At 35.9% G+C, this 25,468-nt stretch overlaps 1 protein-coding gene across 1 annotated transcript; it reads right to left on the reverse strand.

Annotated features, from left to right (window-relative positions):
* Nucleotides 1-549: 549 nt before the first annotated feature.
* On the reverse strand, nt 550-25,208 carry LOC117343338. The gene is made up of 13 exons (XM_033905679.1): nt 25,020-25,208; nt 22,704-22,796; nt 22,012-22,100; nt 21,289-21,352; nt 14,387-14,535; nt 10,259-10,525; nt 9,257-9,291; nt 8,262-8,672; nt 6,248-6,434; nt 4,728-4,828; nt 2,385-3,620; nt 1,721-1,754; nt 550-1,598 (listed from the first exon to the last, which is right to left on the reverse strand). The coding sequence occupies exons 2-13, from the start codon at nt 22,727-22,729 to the stop codon at nt 1,303-1,305; spliced, it is 2,895 nt and encodes a 964-aa protein (XP_033761570.1). The 5' UTR covers nt 22,730-22,796; nt 25,020-25,208; the 3' UTR covers nt 550-1,302.
* Between the last annotated feature and the right edge of the window lie 260 nt (nt 25,209-25,468).

Genomic DNA, 25,468 nt, shown 5'->3' on the forward strand with positions numbered 1-25,468 from the left:
AAGCCGGAGTACCCGGAGAAAAACCACCGGTCTACGGTCAGTACCTGGCAACTGCCCAACGTTGGTTTCGAATTCGCAACCCAGAGGTGAAGGGCTAGTGATAAAGTGTCGGGGCACCTTAACCACTCGGCCACCGCGGCCCCATCGCAAAGCGGGGACGTCGTACCTCAATTTACAATAGCCGACTAGCAGCGAGCAATGACCTTAATTTTAACTCCGGAGATTGGAACCCAAATCTTCCCAAAAGATGACGGTTCAGGTTGAGATTAAGTGTATGCATGGAGTTCGAGGAATGTGAGAAAATTAACAAGAGGCCCATGGGCCTTAACGGTCATCTGACTCTAAACGCCTTTGTACTATTGTAGTATACATGCTCAGTAGCAAGAACAGTGGCACTGTTGGCCATGGTGGCCATGTTGGATTTTAGACCAGAAAAATAACAACACTTGGTCAGGACCATCCAAAGATCATTGCAACCAAGTTTGAGCTGAATGCCACAATCAAAGTTTTTATGAGGCTGAAAAATAACAACACTTTGTTGGTTCTCCTTCCTTAACATCCTCACCAATTTCCAGCTCAATGATCTCAGTGGAACTGTAGAAGAAATTTAAAACATGTTTTTCAAGATGGCTGCCATGGCGGCCACCTCGGATTTCGGACAGACCAAAAAAAATAACACAACTTGGTCAGAACCATCTCAGGATCATTTCGGGTAAGTAAGAGCTGAATCCCACCGGTAAAACTTGAGAGAAGAAGTTTGAAATGTGAAAAATTTACGTGTGGCAGATGATGACGGACGAATCAATGAGTGTAGGTCATCCCGACACTTCGGGTCCAAATAACCTAATAAAGTTAGTACAGCAAGGAAATCTATAGATAACATTTTTGATCTCGGGTGATTGAATCACATCTTCCTACACGAGATGATGATTGCAAATGTATGAAATGTCAGGAAAATTGGATTATAATTAAGTCTTTTAAAGAAACGCATGTTCTTGATTGCTTTAGAAGGCTAGGGTTGTATAAATGACACAAGCTATTAGAATATCTCAATTCAAATTGAGAGTTAGATGCAGGAGAGTTAAAAATGAATTAAACTGCATCGTACATCTGAACAATTCAAACTTCTAAATCATAACACACATATATATCTACTGGATTTGAATACTGGGTTAGAGCCCTCAAACAAGGCAAGAAAGTGCATACAACCAGGTTACACTTTTACGTTCATGTAAACTTATTGACTTTTCAACAATTGATATTGGCGCTGTCAGTATACATGTACCAAATGACACTAAGGATTTACGATCCAAAGAGAATTTCTGTATTAATTTCAGAAAATTGGAATGCTTCTTCTAAGCTACGATATGTAGCATTCTTCCCTGACTTTTGTTTCCATCGGACTAAAATGTGGTATATCTGTGATCTGGTGTCGAATGGGTGGTCAGACCGAATCTGGAAAATCTCTGCATCATCAATTCCAAGATAACGAGCAAGAATTTCAAATTCTTTTCCAATTAAGGCAGATATTCGAGTGAGTTCAAGATCATCTGGGATATCATCAAGACGTCCAAAGATGACAGATTTTATCTGATCACCTGAAAAAAAAAGAGAAAAAAACGTCTGACAATGCCTTTTAGACCAGGTGAGATAAAAGTCTTCCACTTGAAAAGAAATTGTTTAATTTTTTGAGTTAGAAGAAACCAAAACTGCACCTTACCTTTGTCTTCCAGAGTGTTGTCAGTAGTTGATTTCTGAAATGTAACCAAAAATAACTTATCTTCTACCAAACCAACCAGTGATTATTTACTAACGTTTGTAACTTAAAGTTGAATCCACTCTATCCTTTTTGTTGACACTAACCAAGGCCGTTTGATTTTAAGGGTTATACCACGGTAATCTACAAGTAACTGTTATCTGTTCAAGTGATAATTAGGAGACTTGAGGTTATATGTTTTATTTACTGTTAAGATAATCTGGTTTTAAGCTGGTCCAAATTTATCTGTGTGGGAAGGGTAGAAGGCAGTTTTTTAGACACCCCACCTCTCATCAAATATAAAAAACACATTTAGTAAAAGGAATATTAGAAAACTGGCACTTTACTCCCACCACCCACCAGATTTTAATTCAAGTACCTCCTACCCCTCCCACACATGTACAGGCAATTCTGGAATGGCCCTAATACCTGTTTCTACATGTTTTTGTTGAAATATATTACCATATCTATCTACAAGTAAGCCCCCTTCATTTAATATGTAGAATCAACATATTGCAAATTGTAAAGGTAAAAGTGGTAAAAAAATAGGTAATTCCCTAAATTTTAATAGTAAACTTATATACTATAGAAGATGGCTTATCTAAGGATAATGCAAAGATGTTGTTACCTTATCAGGAAACCATCCCTGAAGGTGGCGTTCTTTGTTGATTATGTGGCTTTTGTTGTCATGACCATGACATACCATCTCAATCCCTTCTGTTGTCAGATCCTCAACAGAAATCAGACCCTCATTGGATAGCAGGGGACTTCCTTCACACTTCAAACGCACCGTGAATGGCAGATTCATGCAGTACCTACCAAGAATGCGCCTCAAGGTTTCGGCCACAAAAGTTTGCACAGAAACACATGTAGCGCTTTCTGGTGGATGCTTTGTTTGACTGAATCGGAAAAGTCCTATTTGAATCATGTTGTCATAGAAAGCCACCACGAGACGTGTCAGGCCGCCATTTAGATCAAACATACCACATCCACAAAACATCAGGAGCTGAGATCCCTGTTTTGCCACTGGATATTTGGAGACACATGCAGCAAGGAGCCTGTGGAACACGGCAGGTGGCAGGAAATTGTTTTTGAAGACATAACAGAGGAAAGGTGTTCTGTTTGTGTCATAGACATAGTTGTCCAACTGGCATTCTGTTAGCTTGTCCTGAAGCAATGATGGCACAAAGTAGAACTCTTGCAGTGCTGGATGACTTTTGTCACCAGGTTGATGCACAAAGGGGCGGCTAATGATGTCGAGACGTTCCATCAGACCAAGAATATGCTCCTTGTGCTGACAGAATCTGTCCTGTTTTCTGAAAATTCCCTGTACCATAGATTGATGAAGCTTCCCAGTGCTGTTCAGGTCATCCCAGTGCTGTGCAAGAGCTGGGTTCTTGATGCAAAATTGCCGAGCTGTGATAATACATTTGAATGCATTTATGAGCCATTGTGGGCTAAGAACAATGTGATCCCGCAGACAACCTTCACTGAAATAAATGATATTCCCTATGGCATGCTGAAAGCGAAGGAACAAGTCTAGTTTCTCCTTCTCGCCGATTGGAACTCCAGTACTTTTATCCAGCTCTACAACCTCTTCATAAGACAGAATACAGATACCTTTAAGCTTTTGTTCCACCATCGCCCTTTCAAGAGCTATCCATCTGGCCGGAATTTTTTCTCCCCAGTATTTCTGCTTGGAAGCCAGTTCCACAATTTTCCGTCGGAGACTTCCTATTTCCTGTTCAGTAGGTGTGTTTGACATTGTAAAGTCCTTGTCGATCAGGTGACGAGAAGTGGGCGTCTTCAACAGAGATTTCCTTAGCTCCACAAAGTAATCGTTGGTCTTTTTTTCTATGTCTCCCTTAAATTGAAATGCATGATATATTTAGATATGGTCCAACATAGAAGTCTAAGTATCTTAGTTACACCATATATTAATATTATCATATACATTATATATCATATTATATTATATATTATATACCATATATATTATATATAACATATATATATTATATATTAATATACTGTATTGATTACAGGCTACCCCTTATGTTACACCAGTTCATCTCCGATATCATAATTAATCTAATCTTAATTTTTGAGATGGGGAACTTAATGTATCAACCAGTTTTTACACTATTCTCAACTACTGTATATGCGTCACTAATTCATCCTCCAAATCATTGATTATATCTTATAAATTACCTTTGGATTTTTTTCAAAGAAGTTAAGTGTGACCTTTGACCCTTTTAACCTGACCAATGACCATTAAAACCTAATCAGGTGTAGAACTTGATGTATGATACTATTGTGTGCACATGAACTAAATCTGTTTAAAGGCTCTCTTCATGTGTCATCATCTGGCATGTACACAAACTTGTTCATTCAAAAGTGGTTGGCTCTCTTCATGTGTCATCATCTGTCATGTACACAAACTTGTTCATTCAAAAGTGGTTAAGTAACAAAGCTTGTTTTTAGTAGCTATACCCCCAATTCAGCTAGTTTCACTGATCCTTTCAATCACAGATCACTTCCCTGGTTCCATGGGACATCTTTTTGACAAAATATACAGGTAATTCTGTTAGTTTCACATTCCTACGATACAGTTTCAATTTGTAAATTTTAAATCAGAAATTGATAGTAGAACCAAATGTCAACGGTTTGATACTACAGTCGAAATATGAACTTAATCTGTTGCAAAGTTCATGAATTATTTCGTACACAAGCTGCTAAAGAAAAGGTTCATGCACATTCAATTTCAGAGAAAAAGTGATTACTTTATCCCCTCTATTAATTTGAAAGTAAAATAATTTACTCTATACCCTCCTTGTCTAGATATGGGACACGGGGCATGTAACAGAAACCTCTAGAAACATGGTTACATGTCCCTGTAGTTTTCAGTATAATTATCAACACATACTAAGTAAATTTGTTACTATCAGGGAGTCACCATTAACTACTGTACCTCGACCTTGTCCAGGTGTGTCCCCACAAGTACCACGGGCGGCTGATGCTCCACACTATGGCTGTATAGGTGGACAGAGTTCATCCAGTACGACACCAAATCTGTCGTAAGAATAGATATATAATTCATAAATCATATATATACATGTATATATGTATACAGCAACAACATATATATCGTTCATCGTAACATACATTCCTTGCCACCACAATATAATGAGGCAACAAAGTACACTATCCCCTTGTTACATAGAAATTGAAAAAATGCATATACATGTATAATAAAAAAAATATTAAAGCATACAAAGTTCTAAGAAGAAAGCCGCAACCAGTAAATAAGAGTTCTAACCAAAGCTAAATTCAATGATTCTTGACAACAAAGTTTTTCCATAACCAAGTGTGAGGACACCAGATGTGGAATATGCTGGTAATTATCTTACTCTGAAAAATGGGAAAACAATAAAACCTACCAATAATTTGTAATCTGTAAAAGTAAGAATTTGATATATGTGATAGTTCGTCCAACCTGAAGGAACACTACATCGGTCAAACAGGAAATGCACTAGCTAAATTAGCAAAAATGTTCATGTCCATAAACAACAAATATGCACAACAGAAAAATCTGAATTATTGAACATCTTGACACATGTGGGAAATGGACATTTTGGATTTATCTCTTTTATAAAATGGCCGATGCAGGTAATACAACAATACTGTGCAAAGCAGAAATGTTTATAAAAATACTTAAACCAGCATTAAATACCAGTTCATTCTTAAAATTTTACATACATATTTGATTGATATTCAACGATCAACAAATAAATGTAAATATACTGTAAGCATGTAAGCAATAACATTATTATATCTCCTCTTCTAGTTGTAAGCCGTTGGTTACCATAGCAACCATAATTTTGAGGTAGGAAAAGTTGCATGCACATCTACCCATGGTCCTATATATTTGTATCCTATAGGTCATTGTGAACTGACCCTATGGGTCAGATAACCTAAATATTTCATGTTTTTCCAAAAGCCTAGATATCAAGAAAATTAGCAAAGAAAGGCAAGTACGGTATTTAATTTTTTACAACAAAGCAAATGAGTCAATCAATGATGGTGCAAAGATCACTCGTGTCAATTTTCATGACATGGTTCATTATTTCCTGACCGTGTGATATCCTCTTAATAAACAAATGTTATAATCTTATAATAAAACATATTTCTGCTTATTACATGGCTCACATGAAATCTGAAATTTTAACTGCTATATGATAACTGTTATATATTGTTATATGACTCAACTTACACATCCCTGATTCTCACCCCATTTTTTCAAGCTGTTCCATGACTCAGTAGTCACCCCTGATTCTCACCCCAATTTTTCAAGCTGTTCCATGACTCGGTACTCACCCCTGATTTTCCCAGCTGTTCCATGACTCGGTACTCACCCCTGATTTTCCAAGCTGTTCCATGACTCGGTACTCACCCCTGATTTTCCTAGCTGCTATATAACTTTGTACTCACCCCTGATTTTCAACTCTTTGCAGCCAGTGACATCAAGAACACACTGGTCATTATCTACAGGATCGTTGATGCTTTGGTCAAGCCTTGTGACCAGAAGATACACTGCTCGAGGGGTCAGGAATGTGTGATGGGTTGTATAAAACACAAACTGACCAGCAAAGTCCCACACAGACAACTCGCCATAGTTCTGCAAACAAAACACAAATCAAAGTCAAACTTTTAGCAAAAGGACATCAACATTTTGGTCCCCCTTGTAGTTTTTTGAAGAATTTGTTAATGAATATTTTCATAATTTGCATGACAATTATATATTAGGAATACATGTTAGAAAGGGTCTACAATTCATCTGACTCTAATCATGAAGCTAATTACTTGAGCTCCAAATGTACAAATTACCATAAAACATAAAACTTCACTTTAGAACAGTTGCAAAACAAACTACATGTATATCAACTAATATCAATCTTTTTTGGCCCAAATGGAAGCACACAAGGGGTCTTATGTAGGGAGAAACCAATGCAATATGATCAGGCAGGTGACCTGATACCTTTTCACATATAACAGCTGCAGAATTTTCCATTATTTAAGCATTGAATTATTACCAGATGCTGGTATACAGTTGATATAAATACAATGGGTGACTGATAGATATTCATGCCAGCAGTAATATTTATCTGTCACCCAAATTGTATTCATATCAACTGTATATACCAGCATCTGGTAACAGTTCAATGCTTATATTACATTCATAATTTTTTTTTGTGACTGAAGCAAAAGTGTGTTTGAATTTCCTGCTTATATGAATGATGTCAGTAAGTTCAAACCCAAGAACAGCCAAATTTTCCAGAAGAAGTATGTAATATAGTTCCTCGTATCATCTTTAACGCCTCACTCATAAAATGGTTTTAACACAAATTTAACTTGAATACATATTTCACATAGCTGTTTAGATATCACAAAACTGTTAACATTTGAATAATTTAATGTTTAAAATTAAAGTCCTTTTTCTGCGCATTGATATAACATTATTGTTTAGATGTAATGAGGCATATTGGACTGGTATTGCAACAGATAGATGGGATTTATACATTAAGTATATCAACACTAAAAATCACAAGTCATCTGGACAGAAAGTGACGATTTCAAGGATATATCATTTAAAACAGATTCTATGTCTTATCGGACGATTTTCACAGGGGCTTGGTTTCAGGTTTTGGAGTAAGGTAGGCCTTTTACATTACAGTACATATACACATACAATAACCATATATTCAATATCCCTGATTTTCACAATGTTTTTATAAATGTTGGACTTTTAGTGTTGTTGTGCCTTGCATTTCTCAAAATTTGAAATCAAACCCGTGACGATGTTGACAAATTCGGTTAATAACAATTTGTTACTTATAATAAAATTGTCATAACTTATGAAGTTGCTTTGAATTTTGTGGTGCCTATATGACTAAAGCTTAAGGTAGACATTTTTAATTTGTTTTACTAAGAACACCTAGAGCTCTTTTCCAATATTGTCGAATCAGTATAAGATGTAGTGTACAGTCATATAACTACAATTCGGTTTAATAATGACATATACACAAATGCGACTCAAAATGTAAATATTTTCCCATGAATATGGGCTGGCTGGGCAGTTTGATTAATATAGGTAGCAACTAGAACACAAAAAGACAGCGTAGCCATGGATGATTTTTTGTTAAGCAAATAACTCCTATATTATGATTTGCATAAAAAATGGAAAAATAAATGTACAATATATTTGGTATATCCATATTATGAAGCAGTACATACAGGCTTCACATTTGTTAAAACTAAAATAAATAAATTGGTTCCGGTTCTTACACAGTGACTACAGTCATTTTTACATCATGAAACTAATTCAAAATTGCCAAAAGGTTTGTGCCTGATCAAATTATTGTACTTGTTGAATTATTGACATAAACCATTGTCACTCATTATAGAATCTTAAAGATCTTAAATTCCTTCAAATAGATCTACTTACTTTATCATCTAAGTCTGCTACTGAATCCTTTTGAGACATCACCAGATTTCTGACAGTGTTGAGGAAAGCATTATCTGCTGTCTGACTCTGATCAACGCCATTATTGCTAGCTCCTAATTTGGCTTTCTCCATTGTATGCACCATTTGCAAAAAATCTTTGCATGAAGACATTGAATCTTGTTCAGTTTCGCTGATGATTTGTGAAGGGGAGGTAACTCCAGCAGCAATCTCTGTTGGGGCATCCACCTTGTTTTCAACATCATCAAGAGTGAAGCTTATTTGGTTAGAATCAGAATCAACCTCTGTTGGATCTAACACTTCATCACCAGCCAACTTGTCATCATCCTCTGTCTCAGCCTCCCCAGAAGGGGTTGATACTTCAGTTTTCAGAGAAGTGGTACTCCGGAACAACTTATCAGTTTAGCATCATGGGATTTACTTGCTTTTTGTCTTTCTGTTTGAAGGAAAAACAGTCTTTACAACAAGCATTGCATGTAAATATATATGTATAGCCTGTCCTGCTTTCTGAATATACAAGTTTTAAGCAAACTTCAATAATCACTAACAATTTCTGATTTTCAGTATGTTTTCCAAAAACGTAATTGAAGCATCCTGTATACATTATAGACATGTGTATTTGATGCGTAGCAAAACAAATATCAAAAGACTTCACTGTCACCGTCGGAAAAGTAACCCCTTAGTCTCATTTCCTGACTTCGACAAAAAGACATATACACTTAATCAAAATGAAAATTTACAAAGAGTTGAAGTTTTGAACAGCTCAAAAATTCTTTTGAGACATCCATTTATGGAATTTCTCAAAAAATAAACCAATCATACCTCTTGATTGTTTGTAAATGTGATAAGTATAATATCAAACAAGATCACCATGATCATATCAATTCATTCAGTCTTTTTCATTTTCAAATTCACAAATTGAACAATTATCAAACATTAGTTTTACCAGAACTCTCTCCAAGGTGGCTTAATAATACCTCCTGCTCCCAATGCACCTGATTCAAACTCCATACTGAACAATTTTTGAAATGGGACAAAATTAGAAAGATTCTGTCTATAGAAATAAGAAAAGGGCATATTTTCCATTAAAAAATATGTGAATAAAAAAGAATGTATACGTGCACAACTTCTGAGCATCAAAGAAATTTTGAAGTTTGGATGAAAACTGTAGAAGTAATCATGGCTAAAGGGGGATAACTGCAGTAAAGATAAGGGGGGATAACTGCAGTAACAAGAGCTGTTGGAGAACAGCATAGCTCGTCTCTCAAATGTTTGTCAATAAATAATCAAAATATATTAATTGGAATGGTTTCGCAAATTGCATTAATAATATTTATATTGTTTACTTGATCAGATTATGTTTTGTGAATTCATGCAATTTCCAAAACCATACCAATTTATATATTATATAAATTATTTATTGACAAACATTCGGGAGACAAGCTATGCTGTTGTAGATTAAATGAATATCTTAAATACAAATGTAATTGCTTTTGGACATATTTCTTCAATTTTTGACAAAATATTATCCTAATGAGAGTTGTCTCCCTTGAAAAATGTGGACCGGTATAAATTGTCTAATGTGAGCATTTTCACATTGTTTTATTTTCAGTTTCACCCCAAGAAGGGATAGTGTAACTCCATAGGGACTCTTTTACCAAATATCAGCACCCTATTACAATAATAAGGTGATGTGTAAATAGCTTTCACCATTTGCACAAAAATTTTTAAAAATGTGTTTTTTCCCCAAAAAAATCTTTAAGTTTAACTCCGGCAAGGGATAGTTTAACCCCCACAGGGAACCTAATACCATGTATTACTGTGCCTTTCAACACTTGCACCAAAAATTTAACATTTGAATCTGTAGGAGTTGTCCAGACAAGATCCTGTTCACAGATATATGTTTCACTTATAAATACCCCTCCTTGAACTTAACTGCGTGGGGGTATATTTATTTGCAATTATTATAATGTACCTACCAGTTTTATCAGTAATCCAAGTGTTATCATTCAAGGACACAAAACTGTTGTGGATATCAACTCCATCTGTACTTGTAGTTCCAGGTGGTTTCATTTCTGGCAGCCTTAGGAGATTGCGAGTAAGCGTTGTCTTGCCAACCTCAGTCTGACCAATCACAATCACTCTTATATGATAGTCAGCCTCCTCTTTGTCCTCCAAACATTCTCTGTACAGTTGTATGGAGCGCTGGTCCATCTGCAGAATCTCTGCCGGTAAATCCTTTTCTTCTGTAATACAAAATGGTGAAATTCACTAACACCAAAAAGTTTTTGGTGACTAAAATATGTATTGAGAAACAAAGAACTACACTTGAAATGCAGTTGAAATCATTAACAAATTTCATCCGGTCATATTACAGGTGTGTCAAAGTTACAACCTACACAAATTTTAACAAGTCTCAATAATATTATAAATAATACATGTAATATGTAATGTTAGCTTTGAAACTAAAATAGATTAGTCTCTGAATGGATGAAGAGGTGGTACAGAAATCTACACTAATATATTACAATACTGCGAGCTATAATTGAATTTTATATTCAAAATTGTATTTTGGGAACAGGACTCTGTCCTATAACAACTAGGGAAAACTGGTTGGCATTTTTTCTGGAAATAAAAAAAGTCTCAGTGTTTCATTGACTATATTTTAACTGGTTTCAAAATTGTCGTCATCATCAGTAACCATAACATTCCAGACTGAGCGTATAATATTCAGTTTTGAGTCTATACTATCACTTTTTGTGGTTAACACTTCCAATTAGAAAAACTTCGAAATTAAAGGGCTGACCTCCAATTGGGAATGAGGCTTTTAAATACCAGACATACCAGAGTTCCTGATGAGTGAAGGAAATACAGTAACATTATTACCCAGAAGAGAGTGACTGAAATACAGTAACATTATTACCCAGTACGGAGTATATCTATTTGATTCATCAGACCTTCAGAGTAGACCATTATCAATAGATGTATACTTTAAATGTAAATTAAGTCTCCTATAATTTTAGTGATCAAACAATGCTTACACACAAGCATGTAGAAAATGAAACTTTTTGTTGGTACCAAATAGTGATTACATATATTATAGTGAGCAGAAAATGAAACTTTTTGTTGATACCAAATAGTGATTACATGTATTAGTGAGCAGAAAATGAAACCCATTGTTGGCACCAAATAGTGATTACATGTATTAGCGAGCAGAAAATTCAGTACACAATCATGTGGACCCAAAATCCTTTTAATATTCTTCAGATACATGTAAGAGTGATTTATGTTCATTATTGCATTAATTCTCAATGTACATATGATGTGTGTTTACAAGTACAATTTGGTTGAATAGGCAATACAATTTAAGAAATGCCAAAGCTGTTTGAATATAATGTACACTATGTAAATTTAGGTCACATGCATGGTGATTGGTTTTAAGTTAATTCTTACCTATAAACAGGTTGACATACTTCCAGAGTTGAATATTTCATTTCCTGGTAGTCTTGTATTAATCATGAACCAGGTATTAAAGATAAATACTTCCCTACATTTGTAAAATAACATGTTGTTCATATGTGTGAGAAAAGCCTCATGGCTGCCATGTATTGGAACTCTCCTGCTTAGGTTTTTGGGCGGGCTTATTGTAAAGGGGTTTAGTAAGCCTGTACAAATTCCTTATTCTTCTTTAAGCCAACAACAAAATTGTAATATAGACATGGAATGCTGAAAATGTTAACCAGAATGAATTCCAATAGAAATCAAAACAAATCAGTCAAAAATGTGATTTCCCTATATAAACTATAGTAAAATTTACCCCCTCCCCAGGGGCAAACTTGTGACCCCAGGGTCATGAAATTTAAAATTTCAATAAAGCACCATAAGACCCTGCAAACTATAAAGAGTATTTGATTCCACCTTATTTCAGTCTTGAGAAGAAGATTTTTGAAATTTCAGTCAATTTGAACCTTTTTAGCCCCGTCCATCAGCCCCTGGGGGTCAGTCAGGGCCAACATGTGCATGCCATCAAACTGTCATCCCATGCTTACAATGTTTACAAAATTAGAATGAATTCCAATAGAAATAAAACAAATTAAAGTCAAAAATGTGATTTCCCTATATAAAATATAGTAAAGTTTAGCCCCGCCCCAGGGGCAAACTTGAGACCCCAGGGTCATGAAATTCACAATTTTGGAAAAGAACTTTCAAACCCAGCCATCTATGAAGTGTATATGATTCTATCATATCTGAGAGTAAAGAAGAAGATTTGTGAAATTTCAGTCAATTTGGCCCTTTTTAGCCCCACCCATCAGCCCCTGGGGGTCAGTCAGGGCCAACATGTGAATGCCATCAAATTGTCATCCCATGCTGACAATGTTTACCAAATTAGAATGAATTCCAATAGAAATAAAACAAATTAAAGTCAAAAATGTGATTTCCCTATATAAACTATAGTAAAGTTTAGCCCCTCCCCAGGGGCAAACGTGAAACCCCTGGGTCATGAAATTTACAATTTTTGTAAAACACCTTAAGACCCTTCCATCTATGAAGAGTGTTTGATTCCAGCATATCTGAGAGTAGAGAAGAAGATTTTTGAAGTTTTAGTCAATTTGACCCTTTTTGGCCCCGCCCCTCAGGCCCCTGGGGGGTGGGGACCATATAATTTACAATTTTGGTTGACCTTTAGCCATAGAAGCTTCCTGCCAAATTTCATAGAATTTGGTTTGTGGGTTTTGGAGAAGAAGTCGAAAATGTAAATTGTTTACGGACGCACGACGGACGACGCACGACGACGGACAAAAGGGGATTAGAATAGGTCACTTGAGACTTTGTCTCAGGTGACCTAAAAATAAGATACTGAAATAATACATTAATTCAAGGTCAACAATTCATGGTAGTTTATTAAACATTGTCATATATATTACAATATGATGTGATGATATTTGTAATATTTGTAATGGCCATTACAAGAAAAAAAATGTTACTTATGAGGAATTGCACATCGGAATAACAAATGTAATGGCATTACATAAAGGCACCATTAAGTAATGGCTATTGCATTATGACCATAATTTGTTATGGTCATTAAATGGAAAATGTAATGGGCATTACATGAAGGTACCAATAAGTAATGGCCATTGCATTGTGATCATAATTTGTTATGGCCATTAAATGGAAAATGTAATGGGCATTACATGAATTAAGTTACCAGTAAATAATTGCCATTACATTGTGATCATAATTTGTTGTGGCCATTAAATGGAAAATGTTATGGGAGTACATAAAATCCACAGTTAGTAATGGCCATAACATTATGATGACTCCACTCTAATGGCCATTACAAACAGAATAAAGGCCATTAAGAAAAATACAAAACATGAAGTAATGGCCATTATTTTGTTAATGACCATTACAAAGAAAATATTAATAGGAAAGTAATTGAAATTTAGAAAAATAATGCCCATTACATTACTTAACTCCAGATTTGTCCTAAAAATGGAAACGAGAAATAATGGCCAATTTTAATGGAATCAGTGTTTTTAATGGTTTTGTAATGGGTTTGTAATAGATTTGTAATGACTTTGCTGGGCAGTAGTGGTATTAGCGAGCAGAAAATGAAACCCATTGTTGGCACCAAATAGTGATTACATATATTACTGAGCAGAAAATGAAACCTATTTTTGGTACAAAATAGTGATTACATATATTAGTGAGCAGAAAATGAAACATATTATTGGTACAAAATAGTGATTACATGTATTAGTGAGCAGAAAATAAAACCTACCGTTGGTACCAAATAGTGATTACATATATTAGCGAGCAGAAAATGAAACCCATTGTTGACACCAAATAGTGATTACATGTATTAGCGAGCAGAAAAAGAAACCTATTATTGGTACAAAATAGTGATTACATATATTAGCGAGCAGAAAATGAAACCTATTGTTGACACCAAATAGTGATTACATGTATTAGCGAGCAGAAAATGAAACCTATTATTGGTACAAAATAGTGATTACATATATTAATTAGCGAGCAGAAAATGAAACTTATTGTTGACACCAAATAGTGATTACATGTATTAGCGAGCAGAAAATGAAACCTACCGATGGCATCAAATGGTGGTATTAGCGACGGAGGAATATTTTTACCCTGGGGTAACATTTTCTTGGCCAAGGCTAACTCAGCAAGATACATCGCTATACAGAACTCGTCTTCGTTGAGAAATTTGTCGCGGTCTAAGTCAGCAAGCTCCCTGTAATAAGAGTAGCGGTATTACATATGTACCTAATAAAAGTATGACACAACCAGGTAATAGTGGTGTTTTTCCCTAATCCATAATTATTATACTAGACATCTGTTTTGTGAACAGAAACATCAGTCTTCCCAAATTAACCCATGGCACATACACCATTATTGTTAATGTAGATTTTCCGTGCAATTTGTTAATACTTGAGTTTTGGTAAAAAAATCTTTCCAGACTTCACAGACTAGATCAGAATTTTAATAATAAATATTTTCTTTCAGCTGTATAATATGTATATCAAGATTGTTTTTTCAAAGAACTTTAAGTACTTATTTGACCTATATTTTGTAACTGGAGATGAAAATCATAGTAACAGAACTACAGTGCAATTCTTGTCTTCTAGCGGCCATACTAAAAAAAACAAGAGATCCCAGAGGGATCTTGGCGCCCACCATTGAATGATCTTCATAGGTTCCATGTCAGATTGATCTTTTCTCTTTTTTCCCCTACCTCTTACTAATCTGTATAAATTGAGAAACATCCCTCAAGTGCTTTTTAAACAAGGGAAACTTATATATGAAATTTGAGATTTGGCGATAATGGTTGTCTGTCGACAAGTTTTCAGATTGGTCCAAAAATGCAATACAACGGACCAAGGAAAACCTACATATGAAATTTGAGAAAGATCCCTTCAGTCCTTCCTCAGAAATAGCAATAACAAACTTCAATTGTCAAAATCCAAGATGGCTGCCTGTCGGCCATGTTGTTTTTCGATCGGTCCCAAAATGCAATATGCATAACAAGGCACCAAGGGGAACCTACATATGATATTTGAGAAAGATCCCTTCGGTACTTCCTCAGAAATAGCGATAACAATCTTCAATCGTCAAAATCAAAGATGGCTGCCTGTCGGCCATGTTGTTTTCCGATCGCTCCCAAAATGCAATATGCATAACTAGGCACCAAGGGGAACCTACATATGAAATTTGAGAAAGATCCCTTGAATACTTTCTCAGAAATAGCATTAACAAACTTCAATTGTCAAAATCCAAGATGGCTGCCTGTCGGCCATGTTGTTTTCCGATCGGTCCCAAAATGCAATATGCATAACTAGGCACCAAGGGGAACCTACATATGAAAGATCCCATCAGAGTACTTTCTCAGAAATAGCGATAACAAGAATTGTTTACGGACGGACGGACGGACCGACCACGGACCACGGACGCAGGGCGATTTGAATAGCCCACCATCTGATGATGGTGGGCTAAAAAAATCACAAAAACAATTTCAATGACTTAAAAGTAAGACCAAATTCCATTTGGGTATAATTAAATTTCATAAAGTGCAATACAAAGATGTACCTGAAAGTGGTGTGTTAATTATATCTATAAAAAGTGTAATTAGATATCTCCGACTTTCCTAAATGCTCATGGTCAAAACATGGTAAGGTGAATGTTAGTATTTTGAGATGATGACCAGCTGTTTCTAATTTTAGAAACTTGAGAGTGATTCGTGCGTTTATTACCTAATAATCAATGTGACTTCCAAAATCAAAGACCTTTGATTCAATCAATATGGCGTTATACTGGCTAGGTATAAATACTGAGCTCGGGCTTCCCCCTCAGTCAATATCTAATTCTACCAGGTCTGTATAACGTACACCATTATTGATATCACCAAATGTCAATAACTGATAAATATAGAGGGATTTAAATTTACCTAATGCACTGCAAGACTATGGCCCAGTCACTGTAGCATAATTATATGGCAACAAGATATATAATATGTCTTAGACTCAGCATGAAACATTTTAGTCATCAGGATTAATATCTGTCAGGTCAGTGAATTATAAGACATTTTTCATTGATATAACGAAGATTTTGAGATTTTGATAAAAGGCCGTTCTGTAATTAAAATGATTTTATGCTTTAACAAGAGATCCCAGAGGGATCTTGGCGCCCACCATTGAATGATCTTCATAGGTTCCATGTCAGATTGATCTTTTCTCTACTTTTCCCTTCTTCTAAGTCTTACTAATCTGTGTAAATTCAGAAACAGCCCTCTATAGCTAGTACTTTTCAAACAAGGGGAAGCTATATATAAAATTTAAGATTAAGCGATAATGGCTGTCTGTCGACCATGTTGTTTTTGGATTGGTCCCAATATGCAAAACTAGGCACTGAGGGGAACATACATATGAAATTTGAGAAAGATCCCTTGAGTGCTTTCTGAGAAATAGCGATAACAAACTTCAATTGTCAAAATCCAAGATGGCTGCCTGTCGGCCATGTTGTTTTCTGATTAGTTTCAAAATGCAATATGCATAACTAGGCACCAAAGGGAACCTACATATGAAATTTGAGAAAGATCCCTTCAGTACTTTCTGAGAAATAGCGATAACAAACTTCAATTGTCAATATCCAAGATGGCTACCTGTCAGCCATGTTGTTTTCTGATTGGTCTCAAAATGCAATATGCATAACAAGGCACTGAGGGGAACGTATGTATGAAATTTGAGAAAGATCCCTTCATTACTTTCTGAGAAATAGCGATAACAAACTTCAATTGTCAAAATCCAAGATGGCTGCCTGTCGGCCAGGTTGTTTTCCGATTGGTCTCAAAATGCAATATGCATAACTAGGCAACAACAAGAACCTACATATGAAATTTGAGAAAGATCCCTTCATCACTTTCTGAGAAATAGCGATAACAAACTTCAATTGTCAAAATCCAAGATGGCTGCCTGTCGGCCATGTTGTTTTCCGATTGGTCTCAAAATGCAATATGCATAACAAGGCACCAAAAGGAACCTACATATGAAATTTGAGAAAGATCCCTTCAGTGCTTTCTGAGAAATAGCGATAACAAACTTCAATTGTCAAAATCCAAGATGGCTGCATGTCGGCCATGTTGTTTTCCGATTGGTCTCAAAATGCAATATGCATAACTAGGCACCAAGGGGAACCTACATATGAAATTTGAGAAAGATCCCTTCAGTACTTTCTGAGAAATAGAGATAACAGACTTCAATTGTCAAAATCCAAGATGGCTGCCTGTCGGCCATGTTGTTTTCCGATTGGTCTCAAAATGCAATATGCATAACTAGGCACCAAAGTGGAACCTACATATGAAATTTGAGAAAGATCCCTTCATCACTTTCTGAGAAATAGCGATAACAAACTTCAATTGTCAAAATCCAAGATGGCTGCCTGTCGGCCATGTTGTTTTCTGATTGGTCTCAAAATGCAATATGCATAACTAGGTACCAAGTGGAACCTAAATATGAAATTTGAGAGAGATCCCTTCAGTACTTTCTGAGAAATAGCGATAACAATCTTCAATTGTCAAAATCCAAGATGGCTGCCTGTCGGCCATGTTGTTTTCTGATTGGTCTCAAAATGCAATATGCATAACTAAGCACCAAGAGGAACCTACATATGAAATTTGAGAAAGATCCCTTCATTGCTTTCTGAGAAATAGCGATAACAAACTTCAATTGTCAAAATCCAAGATGGCTGCCTGTCGGCCATGTTGTTTTCTGATTTGTCTCAAAATGCAATATGCATAACAAGGCACAAAGGGGAACCTACATATGAAATTTGAGAAAGATCCCTTCAGTACTTTCTGAGAAATAGCGATAACAAACTTCAATTGTCAAAATCGAAGATGGCTGCCTGTCGGCCATGTTGTTTTCCGATTGGTCTCAAAATGCAATATGCATAACTAGGCACCAAGGGGAACCTACATATGAAATTTGAGAAAGATCCCTTCAGTACTTTCTGAGGATTAGCGATAACAAGAATTGTTTACGGACGGACGGAGGGACGGACGGAGGGAGGGACGGACGGACGGACGGACCACGGACCACGGACGCAGGGCGATTTGAATAGCCCACCATCTGATGATGGTGGGCTAAAAATAACAAGAATTCCACAGAAGTTGATGTGTTGCCTGTGCAGAAACCAGGGTTATTACAAGGGTTACAAATCAGACAGGGGTTTGTGCCCTTTGGGGCTCATATTTATGCGACTGTGTGTAACTATGTTCATTTTTAGGTGGAATATTATAAGACTTTATCATATGTGGTCATGTAGGATAGGGATATTCCACCCGAGGGGTCACAAAATGTGGTAAAACCCGAGGCTCCGCCGAGGGTTTTACCACATTTTGTGACCCAGAGGGTGAAATATCCCTATCCTACATGAACCACATATGATTGAGTATTTTTCTCTCATTCCCCAACCTAAAATATGCAAAAATAGGCACTATCTGTCGATAGCTTTCTCAGATAGACGCCATTTTTTCTCAATCCAAACTTTTTTTCTACTGCATATAATAACAAGAGATCCCAGAGGGATCTTGGCGCCCACCATTGATTGATCTTTATAGGTTCCATGTCAGATTGATCTTTTCTCTACTTTTCCCTTCCTCTAAGTCTTACTAATCAGTGTAAATTCAGAAACAGCCCTCTAGTACTTTTCAAACAAGGGGAACCTATATATAAAATTTAAGATTTAGCGATAATAGCTGTCTGTCGGCCATGTTGTTTTCGGATTGGTCCCAAAATGCAACACCAGTGACCAAAGGGAACCTACATATGAAATTTGAGAAAGATCCCTTCAGTACTTTCTGAGAAATTGCGATAACAAACTTCAATTGTCAAAATCCAAGATGGCTGCCTGTCGGCCATGTTGTTTTTTGATTGGTCTCAAAATGCAACATGCATAACTAGGCACCAAGGGGAACCAACATATGAAATTTGAGAAAGATCCCTTCAGTACTTCCTGAGAAATAGCGATAACAAACTTCTATTGTCAAAATCCAAGATGGCTGCCTGTCGGCCATGTTGTTTTCCAATAGGTCTCAAAACGCAATATGCATAACTAGGCACAAAGGGAAACTTACATATGAAATTTGAGAAAGATCCCTTAAATGCTTTCTCAGAAATAGTGATAACAAACTTCAATTGTCAAAATCCAAGATGGCTGCCTGTCGGCCATGTTGTTTTCAGATTGGTCTCAAAACGCAATATGCATAACTAGGCACCAAGGGAAACCTACATATTATATTTCAGAAAGATCCATTCAGTACATTCTCAGAAATAGCGATAACTAACTTCAATTGTCAAAATCCAAGATGGCTGCCTGTCGGTCATGTTGTTTTCTGATTAGTCTCAAATCGCAATATGCATAACTAGACACCAAGGGGAACCTACATATGAAATTTGAGAAAGATCCCTTCAGTACTTTCTCAGAAATAGCGATAACAAACTTCAATTGTCAAAATCCAAGATGGCTGCCTGTCGGCCATGTTGTTATCCGATTGGTCTCAAAACGCAATATGCATAACTAGGCACCAAGGGGAACCTTCATATGAAATTTGAGAAAGATCCCTTCAGTACTTTCTCAAAAATAGCGATAACAAACTTCAATTGTCAAAATCCAAGATGGCTGCCTGTCGGCCATGTTGTTTTCAGATTGGTCTAAAAACGCAATATGCATAACTAGGCACCAAGGGGAACCTACATATGAATTTTGAGAAAGATCCCTACAGGACTTTCTCAGAAATAGCGATAACAAACTTCAATTGTCAAAATCCAAGATGGCTGCCTGTCGGCCATGTTGTTATCCGATTGGTCTCAAAACGCAATATGCATAACTAGGCACCAAGGGGAACCTTCATATGAAATTTGAGAAAGATTCCTTCAGTGCTTTCTCAGAAATAGCGATAACAAGAATTGTTTACGGACGGAGGGACGGACGGACGGAGGGAGGGACGGACGGACGGACGGACGGAGGGAGGGACGGACGGACCACGGACCACGGACGCAGGGCGATTTGAATAGCCCACCATCTGATGATGGTGGGCTAAAAAAAGAACAGCGCCAATCGATTTACCATACCCCATATATGCAAACAACGTTTGCTGTTCTAAAAACGAAGGAAACCATTCATTTCCACAGTCTAACGTTGTTTCAGCAGCCCTGTCATTGCAAGCGAAGCCAAATCACTTGATGTCGGCCAAGCTAGTGTGTCCTTTCGCGTGAAAATATAGTTCCATGTTTTATTAATAAAAAACAATAAAAGAACGTGTTTTTTTTACATAATTTTATCATAAATAAAAAAAATTATTAGATCTGGCCTAGCACATGGAGCAGACGATGTGTTTACAAATCTAAAGATAGATCTACTTTCGGTTCGGCGACCTACTTTTGTATCATTGCGCGCGCGTGGCTATCCTACACCGGAAGCGAGGTAATACACACACAGCAAGCATGGGTGTATTTACCTGGAAAGACCAGTATGATACCGGTAGGGATGAGAGAAATTTAATTCTTTTATATTCTTAGTTGACTTACTTGCTCTGTATATGTTGCCATAACATATGTAATTGAGGAAAAATGAGCTATAACTGTAACTTATCGTCACAACAAAAGCAATACACCTACATCACTCACCAAGCTGTGATCTATTTGTCTGTGGTGTCACGTGATATCTTAATGAAGTGGAAGAGTGGCGGAATATTCCAGTGCAGACGTATTGCGGTAGAATTTTGTGAATGTTTTGTAAAAATATGATATTTATTCCACGGTTAGTCACAAATAACAGTGTAAGCTTCTTTTGTTACTGAATCTTATAAATCACTAAGCAACTCATATCTGTATTTCGAACAAAGAAATGCCCCTTGAAATGCCTGCAGCTCAACATCTACTCACAACTAAAGATTAAGAAACTGACACATTTGAAAATCTTTAATGCTCACCATATTCTGGAAACAGCATCTTCCAGCACACCCTTGTCTCTGAGGAGTGATTTAACGTTGTTCTCTACAGTCAAATAAAACACATTCATTAGCCTCATAAATAAACAAGGTTTGTGTACTTCAAAGTGGTTTTTGAAAAGTTTCAAAAGGCATCAAAAGTGTAGTATATGTTATTGAATTTTGACAGTTTATTCTTGAGTTTAAATTTCAGGGAAGCCTGATATTATACCTATGGTATGTATTTTTAGCTTAGTATTATAGCGATTTTGTCATGACAATATACAATGAAAATGGTTTTGGTTTTTGAATTTTTACCCAAATAAACGAAATACACGATTAAGCATTACCCGATTAAGTGGAAGGTACTGTACCATAGTAATTTATACAGAAGTAACAAGGTAAAATACAAAAAAAATCCCCACACCACCCCACCAAAATCATTGATGATTGTTATCTCAAGTACTAAAATTTCATGGAATCGGCATGTAATTTAGTTTTATAATCAATTATTAGATAATTTCCTGTAATTCAGCTTTTTAATCAATTATTAGATCATTTCCTGTGTTCACTAAGTAGAGAATATACAGGTACTGAAGTATGAAAGGCTGACATAGTAAAGTTTGTTAAGAGTTTGCTAGCAACATGAATCAGCTCAACTTTTAAAGAGGAAATTCAGTGCTACATATAACTTGACCAACATACATTAAATAGTATGAATAATACCTGTTTGAAGGCCTATGGAGAAATTCTCTGAATCCAGATGACCGAAAATCTCACGAAATTCTGCAAGTTTTCCCTTCTCTATGAAATATCTAAATGACAGAACATTTGTTTTTACACATCAAAAACACTGAAAATATTAGTGTAAAAAAGCAGCCTGTAGGCTCTAATGATCAAGCTGATTTCTATTATACTGTTTACATATCAGACATGAGTAAGAACAGCTGAATATTGATAAAGTCAGAAATAACACTTTTAAAATGTTTTTTTATGTGAAAATTACAAAATACAAAATTAACATAGCAAAAAAAAAAAAAAAAAAAAAAAGAAACATACAGGGACAAATATTAAGTCAGTTTTTTAGCTGAAAAAATTATGCTATCTGAGCCAAAGCAAATAATGTGATGTCAAAGAGAATTCTGAAAAATTTCAACAAATTTTAACACTTAACTTCCATTCCATAATATCTACACATCAATTGAATGTGTATACCAAACAAAAGAGGTGTGTTGCTTATATATATATTATGGACTTTCATACAAATTACTTCACATTATTTTTTCCGGATTGGACGTCAACACTGAAGATAATGGGGATTACTTGTGGTTACTCAAGCCCAGTGGTGAAGAAATTCTGCAACTTATAGGTTTTTGCCAGCCATTCATTTTTATTTATTTTCTTTTTTTTTACATTACCTATCTACTTTTTCAGAGCATTCCATACAAAGGAGTTCATCTTCAGTTTTTCCTACCACAAGTGGTACCTTAGGATGCTGGGCACATACAGGCCTGGAGAAAAATAGAGAACAGGTATTACATCATGGTCATTTTGAACAAGGGACAAATGAAACAAGGGGCCCCATGGGCCTGTTATGCTTGCATGCAGATGATCATAAGCCCAAATTTATACCCTTGCTGTTCAGCATTCATATCATAATTACATATTCAGGAACAACTAGAACTGTTGCCAGGATGGCTGACTAATACCCCCGCAATCTGCACAAGTCAATGGTGAATTGGAACTGTTAATTAGAGGCTTAATAAGATAACCCAGTAATATAGTGACCAGTTGCCATAGCAACCATAATTTAAAAAAAAAAAAGAAAGTGGCATGCACTTATAAACATGGTCCTCTATATTTGTGTGAAGTTTCCTTGAAATCAGCCCTTCGGTTTAGGAGGAGTTGTCTGGACAAACTTACAGTTATGGTTCTTATCAGAAAACCTGTTTATAGTGACCAGTTGCCATAGCAACCATAATTTTCAGAAACCCAGTAATATAGTGACCAATTGCCATAGCAACCATAATTTTTAAAAAAAAGAAAAGAAAGTGGCATGCACATATAAACATGGTCCTCTATATTTGTGTGAAGTTTCATTGAAATCGGCCCTTCGGTTTAGGAGGAGTTGTCCAGACAAACTTAAAGTTATGGTTCTTATCAGAAAACCTGTTTATAGTGACCAGTTGCCATAGCAACCATAATTTTGAAAGAAAATAAAGTGGCATGCACATCCACACATGATCATTAATATTTGTGTGAAGTTTCATCGGAATTGGCCCATCGGTTTAGGAGGAGTTGTCCGGACAAAATTTGTCTACAGACAGACGGACGGACGGACAGACAACCTGATTCCAGTATATCCCCCTTACTTCGTTGCGTGGGTATAATTATTAAGATTTAAGCATGTCAGACCTTAAAAAATATTAATGCAATTGATTTGAAAAACCTTTGTAAGCCTTCATCTCAATATAATTAAGCTATAATTAAGCTTTTGACAAAAGATCATGACTTTTAGACTTTCGGATTTTTGGAGGTACTTCTAAGATTTTTATGTATAGTTTGATTCCAATCATTTTGAAAACAGGTCAAGGTCATTCACATGAAACAAATTAATAGCCAATCATCCCACTGGCCAAATAACATGACCCTTGACCTCTTGGTACTGTTTAAACATTTTGACACAACTGACCCGATAATCTTGAAATTATGACAAGGTCATTCAAACTACAAAGTGTACCCTGTCATGTCTTTGAAAAAGATACAAGGAATTTTGCAGCAGAATAAAGATTAAACTGCTTGGCTATGTAATCAATAATTGTTTCATCTTTAACATAAGCTATGGATAATGAGAGCCTTTTATTATGATGAGATATGTAATTTGATGGGTGACTATAATTGTGTTTTATAAGATACGTGCTTATATGCAGCAGGGGACCACAATAGCTCCGACAGTTAGAGTGCTGGCTACATAAGCTCAGGTGAAGATCCGAGGTGCATGGTTTGACACTTTCTACCCCTGTCGACTTGTATTAATCGGAAACTGAGAAACGAGCCCCCAATGACATTCAATGGACTAGCTGTTTACATTTTGGTGACAAAGCCACGATATAAACTAAGTAAAAAGATTTGCAGTCTATGTGAGCATAATTGACACCCAAAACATGACATCAATCCATGCCGAGCATGAATATATTCACTCACCAGAACTACTTTTAACTAACGTAAATAATCATGGCTCTATGAAAAAAAAGCCTAAGACTACGTTGTTTTTTTATGTTGATAAAAAGTATCAAAAAGAAATTTTATACAATATTGTTAGACAAATAATAAAAAGAATTGAACAGACTGTGTTTTTTTTTCTTATTATTTCAATGCACTTTTTTATTTGCCAATCTGCATGTGACAAATTAATTTTGAAAAAATAGGCTGTTCCATTTGTCGAACCCCATTGACAAAGTCGCTGAATATTGGCCTTGTTTACGCTAACTCAATTTTAATTTTCAAAAATAACAAAACAAATATGTCGAGAATGTAAATATAAGCATTAAACTATCTTTTTTGGTGCCTATGGTCGATATAGATGCCAGAACTTTGCAAACAAACGTGTCATATTGTGCTAGTGCGCACAATATGACGTTTGTTTGCAAAGTTCTGGCATCTATATCGACCATAGACACGAAAGAAAGACACTTTAATGCTTAAATATGCAGCATACTTTTTTTTTCACTTACACAAACGGAGGTGTAGAATGCTTCAATGTAAATGATTGACAGTAAAATGGGTTTCTCCACGCGTTAGAGTAGATAGGATTCTTATTGTAGTATTCTATCAATGCATCCAAATTGCGGAACCTTTCGGCAGTATCCTCCCCTCCCTGGAGGCAATAGAATCCATGCTTGTGTATTATCTTGAAGGATATAGTCTCGACTGGTGTCCTAGAATTAGCATGTAGTAAAATATTGTTATCATGCAAAGATAATAAAAAGAAAAAAGGACATGTTTTAAAACAAATTAACAATATCATAATATAACAAAAGGCTTAATGGGACTGTATCATTTAGTACACTCACACCTTCTAGTGATTGCTATGAGAAGACTTCAACTCCAGACTAATACCCTCTCTTTTCAATAATTGACACATATCAATATAATAACCCCAGCATACTGATATTCAGAAAAA

The sequence above is a fragment of the Pecten maximus genome, chromosome 15, assembly GCF_902652985.1.
Source record: "Pecten maximus chromosome 15, xPecMax1.1, whole genome shotgun sequence".
Taxonomy (NCBI): Eukaryota; Metazoa; Mollusca; class Bivalvia; order Pectinida; family Pectinidae; genus Pecten; species Pecten maximus.

Bases quoted from the DNA above. Each gene is read 5' to 3' on its own strand.
- LOC117343338 (XM_033905679.1), bottom strand. From the start codon at position 22,729: ATGGAATGCTCTGAAAAAGTAGATAG. The intron at 8,673-9,256 runs GTATTATTAAGC...TAAACTGATAAG, and splicing joins AGGTGCATTGGGAGCAGGAG to TTGTTCCGGAGTACCACTTC. The intron at 4,829-6,247 runs GTGAGTACAAAG...TTCTTACGACAG, and splicing joins CAAAGAGTTGAAAATCAGGG to ATTTGGTGTCGTACTGGATG.